Source organism: Melanostigma gelatinosum (genome assembly GCF_949748355.1).
Source record: "Melanostigma gelatinosum genome assembly, chromosome: 3".
NCBI lineage: Eukaryota > Metazoa > Chordata > Actinopteri > Perciformes > Zoarcidae > Melanostigma > Melanostigma gelatinosum.
In genome coordinates this window covers 30,076,892-30,099,767 of record NC_136636.1, presented here as the reverse complement: position 1 = coordinate 30,099,767, position 22,876 = coordinate 30,076,892, and the positions used below count along the sequence as shown (strand labels likewise).

General features: G+C 46.7%; 1 protein-coding gene across 1 annotated transcript in view; it reads right to left on the bottom strand.

Annotated features, from left to right (window-relative positions):
- LOC306775047 (receptor-type tyrosine-protein phosphatase gamma-like) overlaps positions 1-22,876 on the bottom strand; it is a gene marked incomplete at both ends in the record, with an annotated part of 879,186 nt that overhangs the window by 123,539 nt on the left and 732,771 nt on the right. The window contains one exon of the mRNA XM_079265258.1: positions 9,900-10,057. Within this exon, the coding sequence (XP_079121384.1) occupies positions 9,900-10,057 (158 nt within the window). The remainder of the gene's footprint in view (positions 1-9,899; positions 10,058-22,876) is intronic.

Sequence of the window (22,876 nt, the reverse complement as noted above, 5' to 3'; positions counted from 1 at the left end):
TTGCACTCCTTCTGTTCGTGTTAGTCTGTTAGTACGGCACTAAACATCCTTTGATATCACGGACCGCCTCCTGTTTCATGCTGAGATCCACATGCTGCTTCACTTACTGTTGCCACATTGACCTTTGGGGATGCTCCTTTTAGCCACTACGTCCTGAAAATATGGAACTCAAAACATATCTCTTTAATATTGCTTCCAACTAGCAGATGTCGCTTTTTAGTCTTTCTTGATTTTTTTGTAATTTTTAGATAAACTAAACTAATTTTCAGTTTTAAACTTGTGTATTCGTTATTATAAAGCATATTCGCTGCTTTCATGAAAGGTGCTCTATACATAAAGGTCCTTCATAGTTCCACAAGGCAGAGCTTTCATGCCATTGATTGCGTTTACTGTGGCGGCGAGACTTTATTTCCCTGAGTTTAGCTTCTAAGGCAGAGCCTCCTCCTCTCAGGCAACACATGCACCACCCTAAAGCTGAGGATGTTGTCTCAAGGATCAACTCTGAGAAACAGATCTTGATCTGTGTGTCATTCCGTGAAGCTGGATTTTTCTCAAAACTACTAAGACAGTGGCTGTGGAGATGCTGATTGGTCAGCTGAGGCTGCATGTGTTGTGTCATGCCTGTTGAGGCTGACGAACAATAGGCAAGATGAAGTGACTCTAAAGAATCGGCTCCTTTTCAGTAAAACACATCTAAAGAAGCTGCTTCCAGCAGAACCCTGAGCACACGTTGGTGCTAAAGTACTGAAGTGCACTGAGGGGAGTTGCAGCATGCTCTCTTCAGCTCTCTTTCTCTTTGTTTTCTTTGTAATCCACCACTGGTTTACCCAGAAAACCCGACTCCTGCACCTGTGCCCTCGTGATGGGCCTCGACAGAGAGTAACCCAACAGGTGTTGGCTCTGTCCTGATTCAGGCTCTGCCTCCTTTGAAGGACCTGAGCCACAGAGTCCATAATAGGGCCGATAGCTCAGCTGAACTTGCACCTCCTTTGAGACGGTCTATCCACAAAGTCCACATTCAGGCGCTTCTCATCTCTCACAGTTTACCCGCAGTCATTTGTCCTCCCATGTGCAAGATGGCTCGGAACATTTTCAATGTAAACAGCATGATAAAGTCTGCTGACAAACCTGGTCCGACCATCGCCACTCTCAAATCAGATCCAATTGAGATTCAGTTATGTTTCGCCATATGCTATTCCTCAAATGAACACAAAAGGCATCAGCCTAACATTGTTATATTAGCTGGATTCATTTGCACCAAGGACTCCTCAGTCCTGTGGTGTGCCTCTAACTCCCCTGTCCGTTTGTAGGTCTAGACTGCTGAGGATATGTACACATTTGGTTAGGCTGCAGAATGTTGGAAAACAGTTTCACGTCCTTAGATAGTGCAGAATAAAAAGCATATAGAAAGGAATGATGTATCTGTTACCTGACTGAGCCAGATCTATCTCTTAGAAATTAAAATACAGCTTCAGAAAGAATGAATACAAGCTGTCTTCAGCACATAGCTGAACAAAGAATTAATGCGGAGGAAACATGTAGCAAGTATGAAATGTGTTGTTGTCAGATGATGTCTGCTTTGATCACTATAAACTCAGAGAACCATGACAGAGACCTGGCGACCTCTGTCAGTGTTCTCAGTGTTCTTTCAATTACATGAGTTCTTGACTTTTTGCTCTGAAACTCAGATTGAGTTGAGCAGCGTTTGGTTTGTCTGCTCATCCTTGCCATGTGTATTATACTCGACTAACGTCTGGGAATGAGGAATGGATTTGATTTCTTGCGTCAGAGAAAACTTTGTTTTCCACAAAGTAACAGTGTGCAGTAGAGGCTTTATGTCAATGGTGCTTGTGTGGGCATCGCCTTGATGTAAGCTATTCTGTTCTGTTATGTTGTTGCGAGAGTGTGTGGCGCTTGAGCTGGAGACCTGAAGATTATTAAATCCTACAAAGTCTAGACACCTCACTTGTCAGACTCTTTCCACTGACGCACAGATATGTTAGTCTGGCAGCAACCAGAGAGCAGCTGGTACGGATCCACTGAGGACAACACACCTCACGAGGGCTAGACTGTGTTACAGCTGCACTGTAGTCAACCCCTAGAACTGTGCCACACGTTACAACATGAACTCTTTCATGTCCCTATACAACAGATATACATGTTAATCAAACACACGGCTTTCTTGCAGATTCACACTGCTGATGGCACAGGAAAGGGAAAGGAACTGGAGGGAAATGTAGAAGCTGAGCTGGGGAATAAGATGGAAACAGAGCAGTCTGGTTCCCGACTCATCAGTTTTCACAACATCTCCTAACTGCTGCTTTACATTGATCTGCTCTCATAGCTTCTCCACTGCTCCTCTTAAGCAAACACCTTTGGCTTTATAAGGTGATGAGTCTGCCAAGTGTTCTTTCGACTGGGTAAGGAAGATGTTTTTACAAACACTGGATATGCTGTTCTGTTTAGAAGGACAACTCGTATCTCAGTTCATTTTCAGTGGGAAGTCTGCATGTTTACAGATGCTTCTGCATGAAAATGTTTTCAGTTATTCAAATAAAAAAAGAAAGAAATCCACAGTCATTCTCATGAAATGTTGTGGCCTTCCTATTCCTACAAGTAACACATTATATACCAGAGAATAACAAATGTTGGACTCAATGGCAGATCTCCTGTGTTTGTGTACAGTAATTATGTAACGCAGGGGTTCGTAACATATTTTCTCTAATAAAGCCTGCTTCAGATAAAGGTGCACTCTACAGCTCAGGGAATTCACTGAGAATTTACGGTAATGAAGTTATTTTTTTGTCACAGTCTAACTGCACCGATGCAATCACATTCATTTAAGCACATTACTTAACTACTGTATCTAAATACCTGCTATGGAACATGAAAATATCTGGGCCTGTTGATTTTATTTAACATTGTGACTGGTAGAGTAACGATATTCGGGCTATGGATCAAATGATTGGGCGACGAAAGTTTTCTTTCTTTTGCGACTATAGTTATAATATATATTTTTTGCGAGCTGCTCAAGAGCCTCATACAGGAAACGATATATAGTGTTTATATGCTGATAATTAACAATCGGCCACACGCCTCATTCAGCACACCTGGTAAAAGCATCTGGAGTTGCCTTCTATTTCTCTTAACAGAAAATATAAGAGAAATTTAATGAAATTCATTTTATTGCATTGAAAAAGACAATACACTGATGTAACAACAACAGAATGACAGGAATGTCGAATACCAGCCAGTTAGCAAATTCTGTGAGGGGATAAGAGAACAAGGTGATGGAGAACAATGTGGCTCCACGAGGCCCTTCACACGAAATGCAGCATCAACAATCCATTCAGTGATCCCATCTGACCGTCAGTCTTTGGCCATTTGGCATCCTATTGAATTTGGCCTTACTGTGTTTGTCCTGAGGCATCAGTCACATCAGTCACTGATTGACAGCTTTGACAACAGTGATGTTGTGTACAGACCTGTCATCAGACCTGATCAGACCTGTCATCCTGCAAATGAGGTCATCACATGAAAAATGCACGCGAGTGTACACTTGTCCAATATGTATATGAATGTATGCATGCTATTCTTATATTTTAATAAAGAAATTAACTAAGATACATGAACGTGGTTACTTTTTGCATATTGTTGTATTTAGGCTGTCCAGTAGAATCTGATCCAAAATGTTTGTCTCCTTAAAATGTATCAAAACAACAAAACCTGTATCAAAACCACTAATCTCAGAGGTCAAGAATTCGATTCATTATACATGTTTTATATTAAGTTAAACCCCTTGAGATGTACCACACCTAAAACAAAATGTAGTTTTTTGATGGCTTACACTGACTTCAGCATGGTTAAAATGATTTTGCAGGATGGTGGTGAAATAGGGGTAAGCTGGGCAACTCTGAAAGATATTGCTCCCTTTTTCCCGCTGATCCTTCGCTGTCCAGAATGTGAAAAACAAAGACTCACAAGGTGAAATATTAGTGTCGCTGTCATGGCTAGTAATAAGCTAAATGAAGGCAGGAAAGGAATTAGCACTATTTCCACCATTCTGCACTATTACCTTCCTTTGCACTATTCCCTCCATTTGCACCATTACCACCATGTTGCACTATTACCACCATACTGCACTATTACCACCATACTGCACTATTACCTCCATTTGCACTATTACCACATTTGCACTATTACCTCAATTTGCACTATTACCTCAATTTGCACTATTACCACATTTGCACTATTACCTCTATTTGCACTATTACCACATTTGCGCCATTACCACCATTCTGCACTATTACCTCCATTTGCAATATTACCACCATTCTGCACCATTACCACTATTTGTACTATTACCACCATACTGCACTATTACCACCATACTGCACTATTACCTCCATTTGCACTATTACCACATTTGCACTATTGCCTCCATTTGCACTATTACCACATTTGTACTATTACCTCAATTTGCACTATTACCTCAATTTGCACTATTACCACATTTGCACTATTACCTCTATTTGCACTATTACCACATTTGCACTATTGCATCAATTTGCACTATTACCACATTTTCATTATTACCTCTATTTGCACTATTACCACATTTGCACCATTGCCACCATTCTGTACTATTACCTCCATTTGCACTATTACCACCATTCTGCACTATTACCTGCATTTGCACTATTACCACCATTCTGCACTATTACCTCCATTTGCACTATTACCACATTTCTGCACTATTACCACCATTTGCACTATTACCACCATTCTGTACTATTACCTCCATTTGCCCTATTACCACATTTGCACTATTACCTCTATTTGCACTATTACCACATTTGCGCCATTACCACCATTCTGCACTATTACCTCCATTTGCACTATTACCACCATTTTGCACTATTACCTGCATTTGCAATATTACCTCCATTTGTACTTTTACCACATTTCTGCACTATTACCACCATTTTCACTATTACCACCATTCTGCACTATTACCTCCATTTTCAATATTACCACCATTCTGCACCATTGCCACCATTTACACTATTAACTCCATTTGCACTATTACCTCCATTTGCACGATTACCACCATTCTGCAATATTACCTCCATTTGCACTATTACCACATTTGCACCATTGCCACCATTCTGTACTATTACCTCCATTTGCACTATTACCACCATTCTGCACCATTACCTGCATTTGCACCATTACCACCATTCTGCCCTATTACCTCCATTTGCACTATTACCACCATTCTGCACTATTACCTGCATTTGCAATATTACCTCCATTTGTACTATTACCACCTTTCAGCACTATTACCCCCTTTTGCACTATTACCACCATTCTGCACTATTACCTCCATTTGCACTTTTACCACCATTTGCACTCTTACCACCATTTGCACTATTACCACCATTTGCACTATTACCACCATTCATCACTATTACCTCAATTCCATTGTCATTGTTGTTGTTCTTCATGTTCATATATATACTTTTGGATATATATGTATTATACTGTACATATCGTTAAATGTTTATTCTTACATTTGTCTACTTTGTTGTCTTTGTTTTTTATTTGTAATTTCTATGTATGTACGTTGAGAGCAACGTAAAAACCAGATTCAAATTTCTGTATGTATACGAGCACAAGGATCTCTGGGATTTGTTGGAGGGTCTGTTGATATGCTGCTTAACATATTGACATTTTGCACGCATTTTACATTCACATTTTTTTAAACCTGAATTTGGAGTAAATTAAATTGTGAAAATTATAGGGCACTGTAACAAAATCTGGAGGTGCATCTTTCAACAGTTTGATACAAGGAAAAATATACACGGGAACCCAAAGTTCACATTTTAAGGGCTGGCTAGCTTGTGAATTGCACCATGCTTTAATTCTACACCACCAATGCAGCGACAGCAATGCTCATACCTACGCTGTAACAATAGTCTGTGGATGAAGCATTACGTTTTCGATTTTATTAATTATTTATTAATTATTATTATTTGAATGGGAATGTCCGTTCTTATCCGATTTAATTTCTGTTTTTAGCTCAGTATTTCCAGTTCATAATTAAATTATCTAATCATCTCAAGGTAGATAGTGTTAAAGGTTCTCTAGATCAGTGATTCTCAACTGGTGGGTCACGACCCGCGGACCTGTTTTCAGTGGGTCGCGGGCCTTTGCCTGACAAAACATTTGATTAAAAAAATGTGATTTTATTTTTAAGGGCATTTTTTATGCAGCGGAATCATTCCAGCATTTACGGCACTTGTTCAGCGGTGCAGGAAACATCATGTGAAGCAGCTCAGCCAATCAAATATGGGCATTCTGACAAGTTTCCTGACTTGAGTGAGATGTACACACACCATGACACACGGGGAGAGACGAGGATACAGACAGCAGAGCAGGACTGTTGAGGTGTGAGCTGTGACAGGGAAATTACAGGACAATCTTTAAAAGAGAAAAATGTCCAGAGAGACCAGAGTCATTCGACTCTGACTGGACAGACTCATATAGGTGAATTCTTCCAACACTAATTTCTCTTTTTAGAAGATGAGAAAAATATAATGTTGTGGCTTTTTCACTTCACCCTGAATGAACTGAATTTAAAGCTGCAGTGAAATTCAGTGAAATACATTTTTCTAAAATGAGTTCTGTTACGTAATTTATTGTTTAATCCAGCCATTATTTAACTTTAAATGAGAAGAACATGTATTTATATGTATTATTTATAATCCATCCAGTTAAATTAGAAAACTGAGAAGAATAATTGTTACAATATAATTGATGTGTACTTTCTTCATTTGACAGTTGTTGACTACAGAGACGTTGCTACTACTAGACTTCTTGAATATATATATATATATATATATATATATATATATATATATATATATATATATATATATATATATATATATATATATGTAAATAGCGCAAGTTAGATATTATTGTATTGTTCCGGACCTTTGCATGAGGAGATTTTCTCAATCTGGACCTTTTGGAAATGTACTTGAATACGCTGGTATAGAAGAACACCCACACAGTTTGTTTTCATGCTCAATGAGTGAAATGCAAGTACGACACGACTACATGAGATTTGGATTTTCTTAGATTGAGTTTTTTCAATCCGCAGCGGATAAACTGAAAACTTTACCTCTGTCAAATGACACTATAAGTATTGAATTGAAGACATGTCGGATGACATCAAACAACAGACCACAGCTCGAATTAGGCAAGTGGTCATTCTGGATCACAAATGGACGAATCTACAGACATAACAAACAAAGCAGTTTTACTGGTTTACGTGAAATGTGTGGGACGGGGACTGACAGGAACAAGTTCTCTGCACAAGAGAGCTCTACACTACGACTGCAGAGGACATGTTCAGCTCAGGTTCAAACTGCTCCATCTTTACATTAAATACATGTGAGAAGTTGAACATTTGGGTCGCGGCTTGTAATATTGCCACCATTGCCACCAAGGGGTGATGGTGGGTCCCGCAGCCAGACCAGTGGAGAACCACTGATCTAGATGACATTAAGAGCATTACCATAAAAAACATGTGTTAGCTATGTAATATAGCATAGTATATGTATATGATACAGTGTAGTAATGTGTACCTGAGCAGATAATGAAGCTGCTCTCCCTCTGTGTGATGTTGTGCTTTGTTTACATTGCCAGGCCGGCCGCATTACCTGTAGTGCATGTTAATGGATGTTCGTGCATGTGAGCGTGCCCCGCAGACTCGCTCATGGCACTGCGCTCATGAAGATGTTACAGCTGATAACGACTGACGGCATCGTGGTGGAAGCATAGCCCCGACCCTCTGGTTCCCAGGTAAACTCTGTTACCTCTGTCAGCCCTGGTGCTGTTGTTGGTAAACTCTGTTACCTCTGTCAGCCCTCGTGCTGTTGTTAGTAAACTCTGTTACCTCTGTCAGCCCTGGTGCTGTTGTTGGTAAACTCTGTTACCTCTGTCAGCCCTCGTGCTGTTGTTGGTAAACTCTGTTACCTCTGTCAGCCCTCGTGCTGTTGTTGGTAAACTCTGTTACCTCTGTCAGCCCTGGTGCTGTTGTTGGTAAACTCTGTTACCTCTGTCAGCCCTGGTGCTGTTGTTGGTAAACTCTGTTACCTCTGTCAGCCCTGGTGCTGTTGTTGGTAAACTCTGTTACCTCTGTCAGCCCTGGTGCTGTTGTTGGTAAACTCTGTTACCTCTGTCAGCCCTGGTGCTGTTGTTGGTAAACTCTGTTACCTCTGTCAGCCCTGGTGCTGTTGTTGGTAAACTCTGTTACCTCTGTCAGCCCTGGTGCTGTTGTTGGTAAACTCTGTTACCTCTGTCAGCCCTGGTGCTGTTGTTGGTAAACTCTGTTACCTCTGTCAGTCCTGGTGCTGGTAAACTCTGTTACCTCTGTCAGTCCTGGTGCTGGTAAACTCTGTTACCTCTGTCAGTCCTGGTGCTGGTAAACTATGTTACCTCTGTCAGCCCTGGTGCTGTTGTTGGTAAACTCTGTTACCTCTGTCAGCCCTGGTGCTGTTGTTGGTAAACTCTGTTACCTCTGTCAGCCCTGGTGCTGTTGCTGGTAAACTCTGTTACCTCTGTCAGTCCTGGTGCTGGTAAACTCTGTTACCTCTGTCAGCCCTGGTGCTGTTGCTGGTAAACTCTGTTACCTCTGTCAGTCCTGGTGCTGGTAAACTCTGTTACCTCTGTCAGCCCTGGTGCTGTTGCTGGTAAACTCTGTTACCTCTGTCAGTCCTGGTGCTGGTAAACTCTGTTACCTCTGTCAGCCCTGGTGCTGTTGCTGGTAAACTCTGTTACCTCTGTCAGTCCTGGTGCTGGTAAACTCTGTTACCTCTGTCAGTCCTGGTGCTGGTAAACTCTGTTACCTCTGTCAGCCCTGGTGCTGTTGCTGGTAAACTCTGTTACCTCTGTCAGTCCTGGTGCTGGTAAACTCTGTTACCTCTGTCAGCCCTGGTGCTGTTGCTGGTGCTGTTGCTGGTAAGCTCTGTTAGCACCATGAGCTGTGAGCCGCCGGCTCTGCTCTCACCATGTTGAGAGCAGTGTGGAGGCAACAGATATGCTCTGAATTTCAAATTCAGCACCTTTGATTATGTAATCTTCTAAACATGGCAAATGATATTTCTGGGACACAGATTCAGTTATTGCAATGGCAGGAGAGCTTTCCTCTTGACAATGGAATCGGACTTCATTTTATCCCAACATAATAACATATTTAAGCCCGGATCACAAGATGATTCATCGTTTTTTCAGCGTAATCATTCATTCATCAAGATGATTCATGTCTAATCTCGAGATAGTGGGCCTAAATATGGCTGCACTGAGCTTCCATGCTTTTTTACCAAAACAATACTTCCATGTAACTAATTTTGACATTGAAATGACATGAAATCATTACAAACAACTGTCGGAACTCTGTAACGTCTCGATAGTTTGAACCTCTTTTTCTGTGTCAGCAGTGTTTGCATTCCTGAAAAACATGTCCAAAAGTCCATGTTGGTCAACTAAACATTGACAATACGCTGTCTCCAGCTGGACGGGGCAAGGTGCGTCTCTCGGACGTGTCCTAAAGCTCCTCTCAAGACCGAGAAAGAGGTCAGACTTCCTTCACCCTCACAGAGGGTGAAGGAACTCTGACCCTCTTCAGCCGAATAGAATCCTGTGACTCTGTTTGTACTCATTGGCTCATGTTTGATGACTTGTACACTCTTCATAATGTTTCTATGTCTTATCCTGGAATAAATACCTGAAGACAGAGAGCTGAAGATACTTTTGATTTCTCACAAGGACATTTCCACCACAACAAGTGATTGTGTTCTACACGTGTCTTGGTATTCTGTGCTTCTCACCTGTTTGTAGGAGACAAAGATAGGTCTGCTGAAGATGATCCACTCCACCACCTTACTGCAGGGCGGGGTGGTCAGAGAGCCGATGTAGCGAAAGTAACTTCCCAGTGCAGACGGTAGCAGGTCCTTCAGCACGAACGGCTCCAGGACCGTCTCTTTTTCTACATGAGAGAGAGCAGCACAGATCAGTACAACGTGATCCAGACAACACATTTTATCTCACTGTAAACTACAGAGACCAGGCTTTCTGGAGCACATCCAAGTGCTCCTGTTCCCAGCCTTTAGGGTTATGATATTGATTTAATTTGCATTGTGCCTGCCTCGTTCAATGTCGCCGTATTGTCAGACATAATTGAACTGAACACCTATAATTATACCTCTGTTGGTGTTGGATGGCATACACAATACAAAACTTTGTAGCATCACATCCCCAAGCCCAAATGTTGACACTGGAATTATTCCCGGACTGACAAACAGAATTATCAGTGATATGAAGCACATTATGGTCTGTGGTCTAAGGAAGGAACCAAAGCTGTTCATGAAATGATAAAGGATGCTTCAAGGAAGAACGTCCGTTTCCTTTTTAAATTAGTCTCAGTGAGAGCAATCCAGACATGGGCATTTCGAGCAAAACAATTAAAGTCATCTGACAAACACATTTTCAGTAAATCTTTGTGTGAGTGGTGGGCCTCGAGCTTCCACTGACCTCAGCAGAGATGTTGACTTGTGTTCCACATGATGACGTACCCAGCTGTTTCTGCATTAAGCTATGACGTGTGTTATTTCTCTCTGAGTATGACAATCATCTGCATCTGTGAGTGTGACATGCTTCATGTCTGGCCATCTCAAGGCCCAGAATAAAGAATGACAGAGTGGATAATACTTTGCATTAACAGGCTAACGAAAAACTAAAATCTGCTCTGGGTCAAGTCAATGAATGAATGACTTTATTTATATAGCGCTTTTCACAGACATTATATCACAAAGTGCTGAACAGAGCAGACATTTAAAAGCATAAAAAACACAATGTGAAATTATATACACGGAGAAAAATAAAAAATAAAAAATAAAATAAAAAATAAAATAAAAAATAAAATAATAAAAAATAAAATAAAAATGTAAAACATATTTTAAGAGCAGGTCTAGGACATGGGTTTACTTTATACACAAACGCCAGCCTAAACAGGTGGGTTTTGAGCTGGTTCTTAAAAGTATTCACAGTATCTGCGAGGCGTAGAGTTGCAGGCAGAGCATTCCAGAGCCTCTGGGCCACTGCCTCAAAGGCTCGGTCACCACGGCTCTTAAATCGTGTGCGTGGGACTGACAGAAGACCTAGAGCGTTTGGCCTGAGAGTGCGGGCGGGTGAATAGGGGTGAAGTAGATCAGCTACATAAGCCGGAGCCTGACCGTGAAGTGCTCTGTAAGTGATGGTGAGAATTCTGAAGTGTATCCTAAATGCTACAGGAAGCCAGTGGAGAGATCGGGGTGATGTGAGACCGTCGATTTGTCCTGGTGAGTAATCTGGCGCCAGCGTTTTGGATGACCTGCAGACGGTTAAGAGCAGATACACTGAGTGATGTGAAAAGTGAGTTACAGTAGTCAATGCGTGAAGAGATAAATGTGTGTATGATCATCTCTAATTCAGGTGTTGATACTACAGATCTCAGTTTACTGATATTTCTTAGATGGAAGAAACATGATCTGGACAGCTGCTTAACATGGGGGTCAAACGGCATGGATCGATCAAAGAAAATCCCTAGATTGCGCAGGTTGCAATGGGCAGCAGAGGAGAGTGGACCAATACTCTGCCTGATCATGGGGACAAACTCCTCTGGAGCAATAACTAGGACCTCCGTCTTAGAGTCGTTGAGTTGTAAGCAGTTTTCTGCCGTTCAGTCTGTGATGGCATTGACACAGTCCAGGAGCCTAGTTAATGTGAATGCCTCGCTGGGTTTTGTCAAGAAGAGTTGACCTCTCAGAGCTGCCTCGGTAACATGTCGACACATTCAAGGGAGAAGTAGTCAGGCTATAAACGCACAAAGCATATATTCAATGTTGAAGTGTAATCAAACAGATAGAATGTATGAATAAATATAACGAAATGTTCTAATCAATTGTGTAACAAATGTTTAACTGCATAGAAGTGATTTAAACAAATGTAATGAATGTTTCTGTGTGTTCAGTGGAGCTGAGATAGAAATGTATTGGGCAAGAATGACATTGCTGTAATCAAGACCAGATGTTGGGTGTAGTCAAGAGAAGGATCTAGAAACTGATGTAATAGTTGAGTCATACAGGCAATGTTCGGCTTAACGCCCTTTCCAGAGGGAGGGGGGATGAGTCATGGACCAAACAGGTGGGGGCTGATCACAGCCCATATGAGGAATATAAGGACATGCTTGCGAACAGCAAGCTGGGATTTCATCGCGGATGCCGTCCAAGCGCATCGGAAGAAGATACTGAAGCCTGCAGCTGATGTATTGAGGGCTTCGTCTCTGTTCACGGAAAAGAGACCTCTGTTCGTGGACATTGAGATTAAAAGACGAAGGTTCTAACTCTCCCCACCGCTCGCCTCTTAACATCTGGACAACTGAGAAGCCGCAGCTGCCTGAGAAAGACTTTGTACTGAGTTTTGGGGACTGCTGAACGGGCTCCGTTGCGGAGCGGGAGGATCGAGGGTCCGGCCGGCCCGTCGCTCCTAACAACTCCAAAAGAACTCTTTTCATCGCACCATTGGACATCCAGCTCCAACCGAGCCGTCTCGGCGACTAAAACTAATGAGTATAATCGAAGAAGATAATTAAATTGACTAATCATGTGTAGTGACATTTTATGTGAGCTGTAGCTGTAACCCTTGCAAAACTAACTAATATAACCTGCAATAAATATCTAATCTGCATTTAAAGTGAAATCCTCAAGTGCATTAATTTGCCGAAGTAGTAATGAGTTCCTCGTGACAGTAAAAAGTTAAAGCTATTGTATGTCTAACAACTGAGTTCTGAAAGGTTATCCTAGTGACAGAATCCACTTAACAATCCCTTACGGTTTTAGCAAGAATTAATCCTAGCCGTTAAAACCTAACCTGGCATTTACCAAGAGCGCGGATCCATAAGAGGGAAGCTGCCATAACCGACGCGACTGGTGGGAGCGCCCGGGGCCAGGACTGGTCTCTCGGCCGAGCGCGCTCTGACCAGAGGAAGCAGGGTAGACGTCGGGAGTAACGGCAGTTAGCGGAGCCAGGCGAGTTCCCTCGCCAGAACACCAGCTCGAGAATCTTTTAATAGAGAGCTGAGTCAGTAATTAGCCCCGTATCGGGCCAGAAGTACCCAGGATCTAACACGTGGCGCCCATAACGTGGGGCTCGACGGAAAAGGAGTACGTTGAGTCCAAAAGAAGAACCCCGGCAGCTAAGAGAGGCTGTCGTTCGTGTACGAAAAGACCTGAGGTGAGGCGTTGTGGTAGAAAGCAAAGCTGCCCAAGCCTCGAAGAAGTCCGATTGCGAAGACATCCACGAATCGAAGCTGTGTGTGGTATTTACAGGCCAACACAGGAGAATCCGCAGGCGACGGGGAGCATCGACCAGACTCGCCCGACCTGTAGAGGGACCAGAGCCTGATCCCATCCCTTCCTCAACGCGCGACGAGAGGCTTTGGGAAGAAGGCGACTCGAGACAACAAAGACAAAGACAAAGTCCAAGATGGAAGTATCGCCCGGAGGATCCGATAGCGGCGGAGGCGACCCAGCGGGACGAGCCAACGGCCCTGATGGAGGAAGCGCCACCGGACAGCAGAGAGGACCCGACGGCGACGGAGGCAGCCCGCAGACGGCGACGACTCAGCAGAACGAGCCAGGGACATCGCCCCTGGACCAGGCAACAGATGACAGCCCGGACCAGCAGACGGACGACGCTGGACCACACGGAGCGACATCGGGAGTACAGACACCGACACCGGCTCCAAGAGGCAGAAGCAACGTCCAACATCAGATCATCCTGAATGGCAAGGGATGGGACACCTGGGACAAATCTATTCAAAAACACCTACTCGTGCTGCATGACAAAGCAGATAGAGCGAAGGTGGGAGAAGAAGTAAAAAAGAATTGCGAAAGGGAGGGGGGTTATCTTGCTCCCCTCACCCATAAGTCCGGAATGGTGGCGGCAGTGGTGGGGTGTGCAGGACCCCCCTCAGGCAAGAAGAAAGTGGGAGAGTGGCTACAATGGTGGCTAGTAGTAATGAGGGTTATTAAAGGAAAAATAGTCACCATTATTAGCCCGTCAAAAGAATATGACTCGGTCGTGAAGATGCTCGCCGCAGAAATCGGAGCGGGGGCAGTGACTATAAAGCAGAAAGTGATAGCCACCTCCCGCTATAAAGAAAATAAAAAAGAGCAAGACGCAATAGCGGCATACATAGCCACCAACCTAAGTTATACTGAGGAGACCGGCGACGATCAGCTCAGCACCCAAGGGACCGAGGTGCACACGGACTCCTCTGCGGAGGCGTCCTCGGAAGCCGAAGCGGGAGACGAACAGGACAGTAGCAAAGACGAGGAGATCTCAGAGGAGGACGAAGTGGGGGAAGACTCAAAGCTGAACGAGAGCGACGAGTACCAACTGCTCCCGCCCTCCATGCAATCCGGGACTCCCGCTGCAGTAAGACAGGTCCTGAAGGACTATAACGGCCCAGAGCCGAGGCGGCCCCAGAAAGCTAGGGGTAAGACCAGACACGTTCACTTCCCGAACCCAGAAGAGCATCTTCAAAGGTTGAAAAAGATGCCCGAGGGGACCAAAAAATATGCGAACCAGACAGGGTTAACCGCATATAACCACTTCGGAGAGCCTTGGGACATAGACAGCCATGGACTGGTTGTCTTAACCAACTCACATCTAAAGCCTCATATCTCCCGGTTCAGAAAGAGTCTGGTAAGAGAGGCAGGCAGCCTCTACAAAGAACAACTTGAGGTGCGCCTCCACGGATGTAGACAGAGACAGGAGGAGGTGGTGGTTACGAGCGGCGGAGCATCAAGCCATTTTGCGGTGCTACACGTACCGATCGAAAGATATGAAGATGGCGAAGATCAGGACACTTATCGGGACAGCATAGAGGAGGCATTAGAAAAAGGTGTCACCCGAGCAAGCGAATTGTCCTTCAAAAGAGTCGTTATATGTAACGACGGCGCCAGGTCCGGCAACCTACCATGGGAGGTAGCAGAAGAAGCGGCAATGAGGATTCTGCACCTCCTGATGAACGCTCCCCACGGGTGGAACAACATCCGCGAGTTGGTGTTAGTCACCTCGGTGGCCCAATACCACGAGAGAAAAGAAAGAATACTGAGACCCCTCTTCAAAACGGAGGGGCCAAACAACTGGAGGGCAGGACCGCCGGAATACGAGGACGAGAACGCCCCAGTTGCGAAAGCAGTTCTGCCACGGCTCCCGCAATCAGCAAGATTGAAGAAAGAAACCAGGACGGAGCAGAGGAGCTACCAGGAATCAACACCCGGTCCCTCTACACGAGAGGAGCGACGTCCACAGGTCAGCTCAAGCCAGGAAAAACCACCAAAGGAAAGAAGAACTCCAATCCCCTCTCCCCGGACAGTAGCGGTGCAGACAGAAGAGGAAACACCCGAGCCAACCAGACCACCACGAGGGATCATCAGCCCAGCAGAGTCAGTCGGCCTGCAGACAATGCGCTACTCAGGAGGAGGAGAAGCGCCCATGATAAGGTTCGAAAGTCCAGGCGGGAGCAGGGAAAGTCCCAGGACTCCACAGAGAACGCCAGAACCAGTTCAGCCGGCCTCACTGTCCGCAGAACCAGAGAGGGAAGAGCAAGAAGGCGCCGCAGATGTAAGTTCAGATGAAGAAGAAACAGCGCCAAGCCTGACTTCCATCGAATACGAGGCTCCGGGAGGAATAACCGACCTGAAGATGGGAAGCAGAAAAGGCAAGAAGAACGCGCTGCCCCTTGTTTCAGTGTACACGGCTTCGCGGAAATTCCCCCGAGACGAACGTTACGGGCCCATGACCACCAAAGACGGAAGAAAAGCCTATGTTCCAGAGGTCGGTCAAACAGGTTATGATGTTCCAGAAATATGGATGCACGACCTCGAAGGAATGAAAGGAACAATGGTCTACGCGACAAAAGGAGAATGGGCGAATTTTCTAATGACCCCGACCTACGGCTCCCTCGCAACAGCCACGGAGCTAACGGGTAACTTTCGCACAGGCTTTGTGACAATCGTGTACGATGTCATGTTGAGACGCCTGAAGAAAGCAGCCTACAAGCTGGCTGCGGAGGAAGAAAAAGCGCTGCAGCGCGACATCTCGGACAGCGAAGACGAACAGCCACCTCAAGGGCAGGGCCTCGCACGAAGCAGCTGCCTCGCAACCGCTGAAGAAAATGACTGCATAACCAAGATGCAGGCTTCCACCCAGAGCTTTGGTGAGTTCAAAAAGATCAAGGCGATGGTGACAAACCGAGACCCAAAAGAATCAGTGCAAGAATACCTGACACAGAAATGGCTTATGGTAAAAGCCAGTTCCACAAACGATGAGGCGAAAAGATTGTGGCTGGCTCATGTGACGGACCAACCGATGGGTCCCGAAGAAACCGCGGAACAGCACTACCGAAGATTAGTGTTGGAAGACTGCGAAGACGAGGAGTCACACATCGACAAGGCAAGAAAAAGCTTAGACAAAGGGCAAACTCTCACCCAGGCATGGTACGCCTTGCGACAGGCGATTCCGCCGGACAGAAGTGTGCAAGTCCTTAGGAAGCTGACAAAGGGCCTAATGAATGACATCGATTTTGTGACCCTAAACATCAACAAAAGTACCACCGAACAAATCCAAGAAACAGTAAGAAAGTGGGATTTGAAGAAAAAACACTTGGAAGACAAAAGAGAAAAAGGAAACCAGCCGAAGCCGCCGGCTCCCAGGCCCTCGTATGACAACGCAAGGCCCACCGAGGGACCCGGTCCTTCACAGACACAGAGAAGGCAGTCGGGAGGATTCCAGAGGAGTCCACAAAACTACGAGCGTGAGCCAGGATTCCGGAGGGGTTCTCAAGGCTACCAAGGCTACCCGCGAGAGCAAGGACCTCAGCGGGGTCCACAAGGCAACCAGAGGGAGCAGGGAGCTCCAAGGCAAGAAGGCTTCCAGAGGCAGGGCGTTTACCACAGGGCCCAGCCGGATCAACAACAGGAGGGGCCACGGCCCCCACCAGCCAACAAGAGCGGTTTTCTCTCTTCCGAGGATTACAACAAGCTGACGACAGAACAGAAACAGGCCCTTCGTGCCTCCCGCCTGGAAGCTGGGAGCGAAGGGCAGAGAAAGTAATGGCTAAGCGGGCGCGGGTCACAGTGGATCATGCCTATTGGGTGGGGGACGACATATACACCGACGTGGATGGAATCCCCTATCAGGTAGATACTGGTGCAGAAGTGTCGATGACCCGCAAATGCCTTGAAACAAAAGGACACCTGACTGTTCAACTAGCCGACGGAACCATCAAAAAGATTCCGTTTGGCGTCTGGAAAGGAGTTGTATGGGCTCTAGGACCCTACAATTTAATGACAATAACAGACCTAAAAGAGCTGCATAGCAGCCCAGGAAATCGAACCCCAATACAACAGCGACTCAGAGTCCTCGGGGCAAAACTAATCCAGATGGGATCGTTATCACCAGAGTGGTACAAACCAGTGAACATTCCAGAAGTGACCAAGCAACAAATCGAAGACAGCGACCTTTCTCCGGAGGGAAAAGAAACGCTAGAAGACATACTTTCCAAAGCCGGAGTGGCTAGGTTCAAAAATGACTGTGGAGACATGGGTGCGAAATACACCCACACCATAGAAGGGGGTGTACACCCGCCTGTTCGCCAATACCCCCTGAATCCAGGGGCCGTTGCAGAAATGGACCTGATAGTCACGGAGCTCAGCGAACTAGGAGTGGTGCGCGAGGAGCCAAATCCCATCACAAACAGCCCAATACAGGCAGTCAAGAAGCCTGAGTCATCGGGAGGTGGCTGGAGACCTGTTATCAACTTCAAGGCCCTCAACCGCAGGACTGTCGCCAACCGCGCCAGCCTGATCAACCCACAAGGGACGCTGAAGACACTAAGACTAAAAAGGTACAAATCCTGTATAGATCTGGCAAACGGATTTTTCTCGTTGAGGCTAGCCAAAGCCTCCCAAGGCAAGACAGCGTTCACCCACAAAGGTAAAGCGTACGTCTGGGAACGGCTACCGCAAGGCTACAAAAACTCTCCGAATGTTTTCCAGTCGGCCGTAATGGACATACTTGACGGCCTCGAGACAACAATCTACATCGATGATGTATTCATTGCAGATGACACCGAAGAAGAACATCTGGAAAAATTGAGAAAAGTCGTAGAACGACTAACAGCAGCAGGCTTGAAATTGAATCTGAAAAAATGCCAATTTGGACGATTCCAAGTGAACTACCTGGGATTCCAGGTCTCCAACGACCTGGGACTCTCGGACGGATTCCGGGAAAAAGTGGAGCAGATCGACCCGCCAACCTCGCTGAACGAACTACAGCAGGTGCTGGGGCTCTGCAACTACGTTAGGGACCATGTCCCTAGCTACCAGAAGTATGCAAGACCACTGTATGTAAAACTACGAAAAGAAAAGCCAGAAGATGCCCACAAGAAGTGGGAATGGACCGCGACGGATCAACACAGTTTGGAAAACCTGCGGACAGCCATTAAAGAAGCTTTGCGGCTGGAGCCACGAAGCCTTACAACAAAGCTGGTGGCAGAGGTCAGTTGCAACGACGATGACGCAGTGGTAAAAGTGTGCAACGAGGGCGGGGGAATAGTCACTTTGTGGAGCTACACCCTGTCCTCAGTGGAAAAGAAATATCCAGCAGAAGAGAAGGAGTTGGCAGTACTGGCAAGATATTGGAGCACCCTGAAAGACCTCGCTCAGGGGCAGGGCATCAGGGTCCTCACGCAAAGCCAGGTCCATAGATTCCTAAGAAAAGCCACGGTAGAGAGCACGAAGGCGACGAACGCGAGATGGGGACGTTGGGAAGACATCCTGCTGGACCCAGACCTCGAAATCGGCCCTGCACAACCCGTGAGTAAGAAAAAGACGACACAGGACGAGAAGCCAGCCGAACCGATAGAGTGGACTCTATACACCGACGGCTCGCGAAAAGGACAAGACGACAAAGCCTACTGGGGCTTCATTCTCAAGCACCAGGAGAAGGAGCGCTTCAGACAACGAGGCCAAATCCCCGGCAGTGCCCAGACCGGGGAAGTGACAGCAATACTGGAAGGTTTGCTCGAGTTGGAGCGAAGGAAGGTGAAAAGAGCTAGAGTCATAACTGATAGTTATTACTGTGCTCAGGCCCTTAACGAAGACCTGTCCATATGGGAAGAAAATGGTTTTGAGAGTGCTAAAAACAAGAAAGTAGCTCACGAAAACCTATGGAGAAAAATAGCCGAATTGAGGCTAACAATGGAGCTCGAAGTGGTGCACCAGAGGGCCCACACGCGAGCAGGAACTCATTGGCAAGGAAACGAAGAAGTGGATCGTTTCGTCCAGATGAGACAAATTGTCTTTGTTGGGATCGAGAAATGGGAAGATTTGCCCAAAGGACGGGTAGTCCCAGAAGAGAACGTGAAGGAGGTGGTGCAAGCAGTGCATGGAGCACTTGGACATGCAGGCACTGTTCCAACACGAAGGGAACTGGAAAAGCAGCGACTCTGGATTCCTGAAAAAGAAGTCCGCAGAATCCTTCAAGACTGTGAGTTGTGTGGTCGATACAACGCAGGAAGGAGAGGACAAAGAGTGGGAGGACTCACCATTAAAAGTACCGTACCCTGGGGTTCTATCTGCATGGATGTGGCAGGACCCTTAGGGGTACCGGGTAAATGTGGAGAAAAGTACCTGTTGGTGCTAGTGGACTCCATGTCAGGGTATGTAACCACAAAAGCAGTAAGAAAAGCTAATGGCAACAGTGTTGTTAGCATGCTGGACCAAGTCTGTGGCTACTTAGGATTGCCTAAAGAGCTCAGGACTGACAACGGAACGCATTTTCGCAACGCAAAAGTGGACCAGTGGTGCCAACAGCATGGGGTAAGGAGGATCTACTCTCCCCCATACACCCCCCAGGCCAACGGGGTGGTGGAAAGGACCATTGGCTTGGTGAAAAGTTGGATTGGGAAAAATGCCAACTCGAGAGAATGGAGCACTAAGACCCTGGAAATCGCCAAAACCCTGAACGACCGCCACCGAAGTGACAGGCCCTCCCCTGCGGAGGAGCTGATGCGCCGCCCCTTCACCTCACAGGAAGTGGGGCGGGGCTCAGAAGACAAAGAGCCCAAGCTTCAGCAAAAGGTGCCACTTCGAGTTGGACAGCGCGTCTGGATTAAGGCTCAGGTCGGTGCTTCTAACTCTGCAGTCAAAGCCAAGTACGATAAATCAGACATAGTTGTCAAGATATTGGACAGTAATACTGTTCAACTCAAGAAGAAAGGAATCCAAGGAGTAGGGCAGCTGAAGCCAGTTCCGTACTAGGAGAAAACCAGGAACTCAAAAATGGCCACCAACATACAAGCTTTACCACCCTTTGTCAGAGTGGCCAATGTCAAAGGGGTGGTTAACATGAGAAGGAGTACTACGGGCCTCTGGGCAGGAAGAGCCCTGAAGAAGTTAGAATATGCGAAGAAAGGCTTTCTCTCGGAAGAGAAAGAAGTTTTAACATGGAGAGAAGTCAAGAATAACTGTGTGGTCTGCATGGAGCCGACCACCCTGGACCTGATATGGCAGGGACCCGGAAACCAGAAACCACTCCGGGTCACAGGCCGAAGAAAAGAATTTTACCATATGACCCATAAACCAGTGAAGGTTTTGGATGCCTATGTATGCGGTTTCTGTCGTATAGGCATGTTACCAAGGTTGCACTTCGTCATCCAGTGGGATCTACGTGGGACGAAGCTGAACCTTAAAGACTGTGTCTGCCAATGGGATGGACACAGGCTGCACCTCTGTGCGTATTGTTCCGTACTCCAGCAAAATGGAATGCTGGTGCGTGCTGGAACAGCCGACGGATGGCAGGTGAGAAAGTTTCTTCAGCCAATACAAACCCTGGCTCCCGCCTCTTGGGAAGGCGCGGGTGCTGCCGCTCCGGTTGACATGATTCCCGACGCGGAGACTGGGACACCCTCGGCACCATCTATGAGCCCACTCGACGGTGACCCATACGAAGCAAGTGGAAACCGTAGTGAGGTCCCCATGAGATCCTGGTGGGAGTCAGTGCAAAGGAACTGGCCATACAGCCCAGATCAGGCTGAAGTTACCAACCCACCGCTGGCTTCCGTACAGATCCCAGCGGCCTTCAGGGTCTTTCGCAACCCTGATGACCCAGGCTACGCAGCCACTGCTGCATCCTTACCCGATTGCCGCTTACAGATGGCAACGAGAGAGGGATGGATGGGGCCCTGGGAACTTACAACCTGGCGTCTGTTAATCGAAGATGTGTTTTGTGATCCTGATGTGCCAATACATGAGCTTGCCCCGGTGCCAACAGAAGCTGGTGCTCGCGGCACAAATCTCCAGTATACCATCACGGATCTGGATGCCTTCCACCACACCGGTGCCAGGACCAAGGAAAAAAGTAAGATTTTCACGGTCACCCCAGAGGGGTGGCGCAGAGACGGTGTTATGCAACTACCGGGCTCCTGGGCGGCCAGAGCGCCAACGCCTACATGGGAGGCCAGCACGATGCGCGTCATGGTGACGCTGAAAACCGTGATGGTTCCATTCGACGGTGTGTACTCCGTCGGGGTGGAGCTGACCAGAGCGGATGAGGCGGTGCCTCCTCCGAACCCACGCGCAGACGCAAAAGGTTTGACCGCTTGGGCACGGAAGTCATTTCAGAAACTGCAGCGGGGTAGAAAGCCTCGCAGTAGCAGCACTTAGAAAAGTATAGCTGCTGGAAAAAACGGAACTTGATTGTCAACATGTCGCTGCCAAACCCACCAAACAAAGATTGCAGGGACCTACCAATAGTCTCTCTGTCTCTCCTCGCACAAAAAAGGCCATATCTGCAATTGCCTAACGAAAGTGTCTATTTGGACAGACCCCAGCGCGATTTTGCATACCGCAAAGGCCTCTGTGGATCCGGCGCCTATTTCTGCAGCAATGGCGAATATAGGCGCTCGTTTGACCTGTCAGTACCCGGGAAGGCGGAATTACTGACTGCTTTTTGCACAGGATGGCAACTCCAATATGACAGAGCCATGGTCAATTGGACCCATCCGTGGTGGCTGCAGCCAGTCCTCCCTTGTCCTGACCAGTCCCCCTGGATCCTGAATACCGTTTTCATCACAGTTATGGGTCTACGATTGAAGTTGCGCTGGGGTCCTAACTATGCTGACTATTTGCAAGACGACTATGTTGATCTTTGGCTCGGTGAGAACTTACTCTGGACCACCAGCCCGGTCATGCAGCGTCTCATAGCGCTCCACGTGAAAAACAGCGCGCGCTGTGTAATTGAGAACCATGACATGCAGTTGCGTACGGTGCATTACCGCCTGCCAGGCCTTGGCCCACCGAACCCGGACCCATGCCTGAACATGAGGGCATTGCCTCCTTCCCGATTGCGGTCTTGGGGGTTTTCCCTTCACGAGCCCTCTGCAGCATGGGCTAAAGTAACAGAGCTCCAGACGGACGACGGCCAGCCATTATACGCATCTCTTGCCAAAGTCCGGAACCTTATCGACCCGGTGGACAGGCAGGTGTACGCATGGCTGCGGCTCCAAAAAAAGGCTGGGAACGAGGGTTGCTTTGAACCCCCCCCCTGCTCCCCCTCGTTAATCGTCACCTATTACCAATGGGTGTGGAGGGGGCTGGACTTAGCCATTGGCAGATACCCATCGGTGCTATATCACCAGCTACTGAAGGGCAGGATTAGTCAGTGCGATCCTGACTCTCCCCCGCGCCTCAGCTCC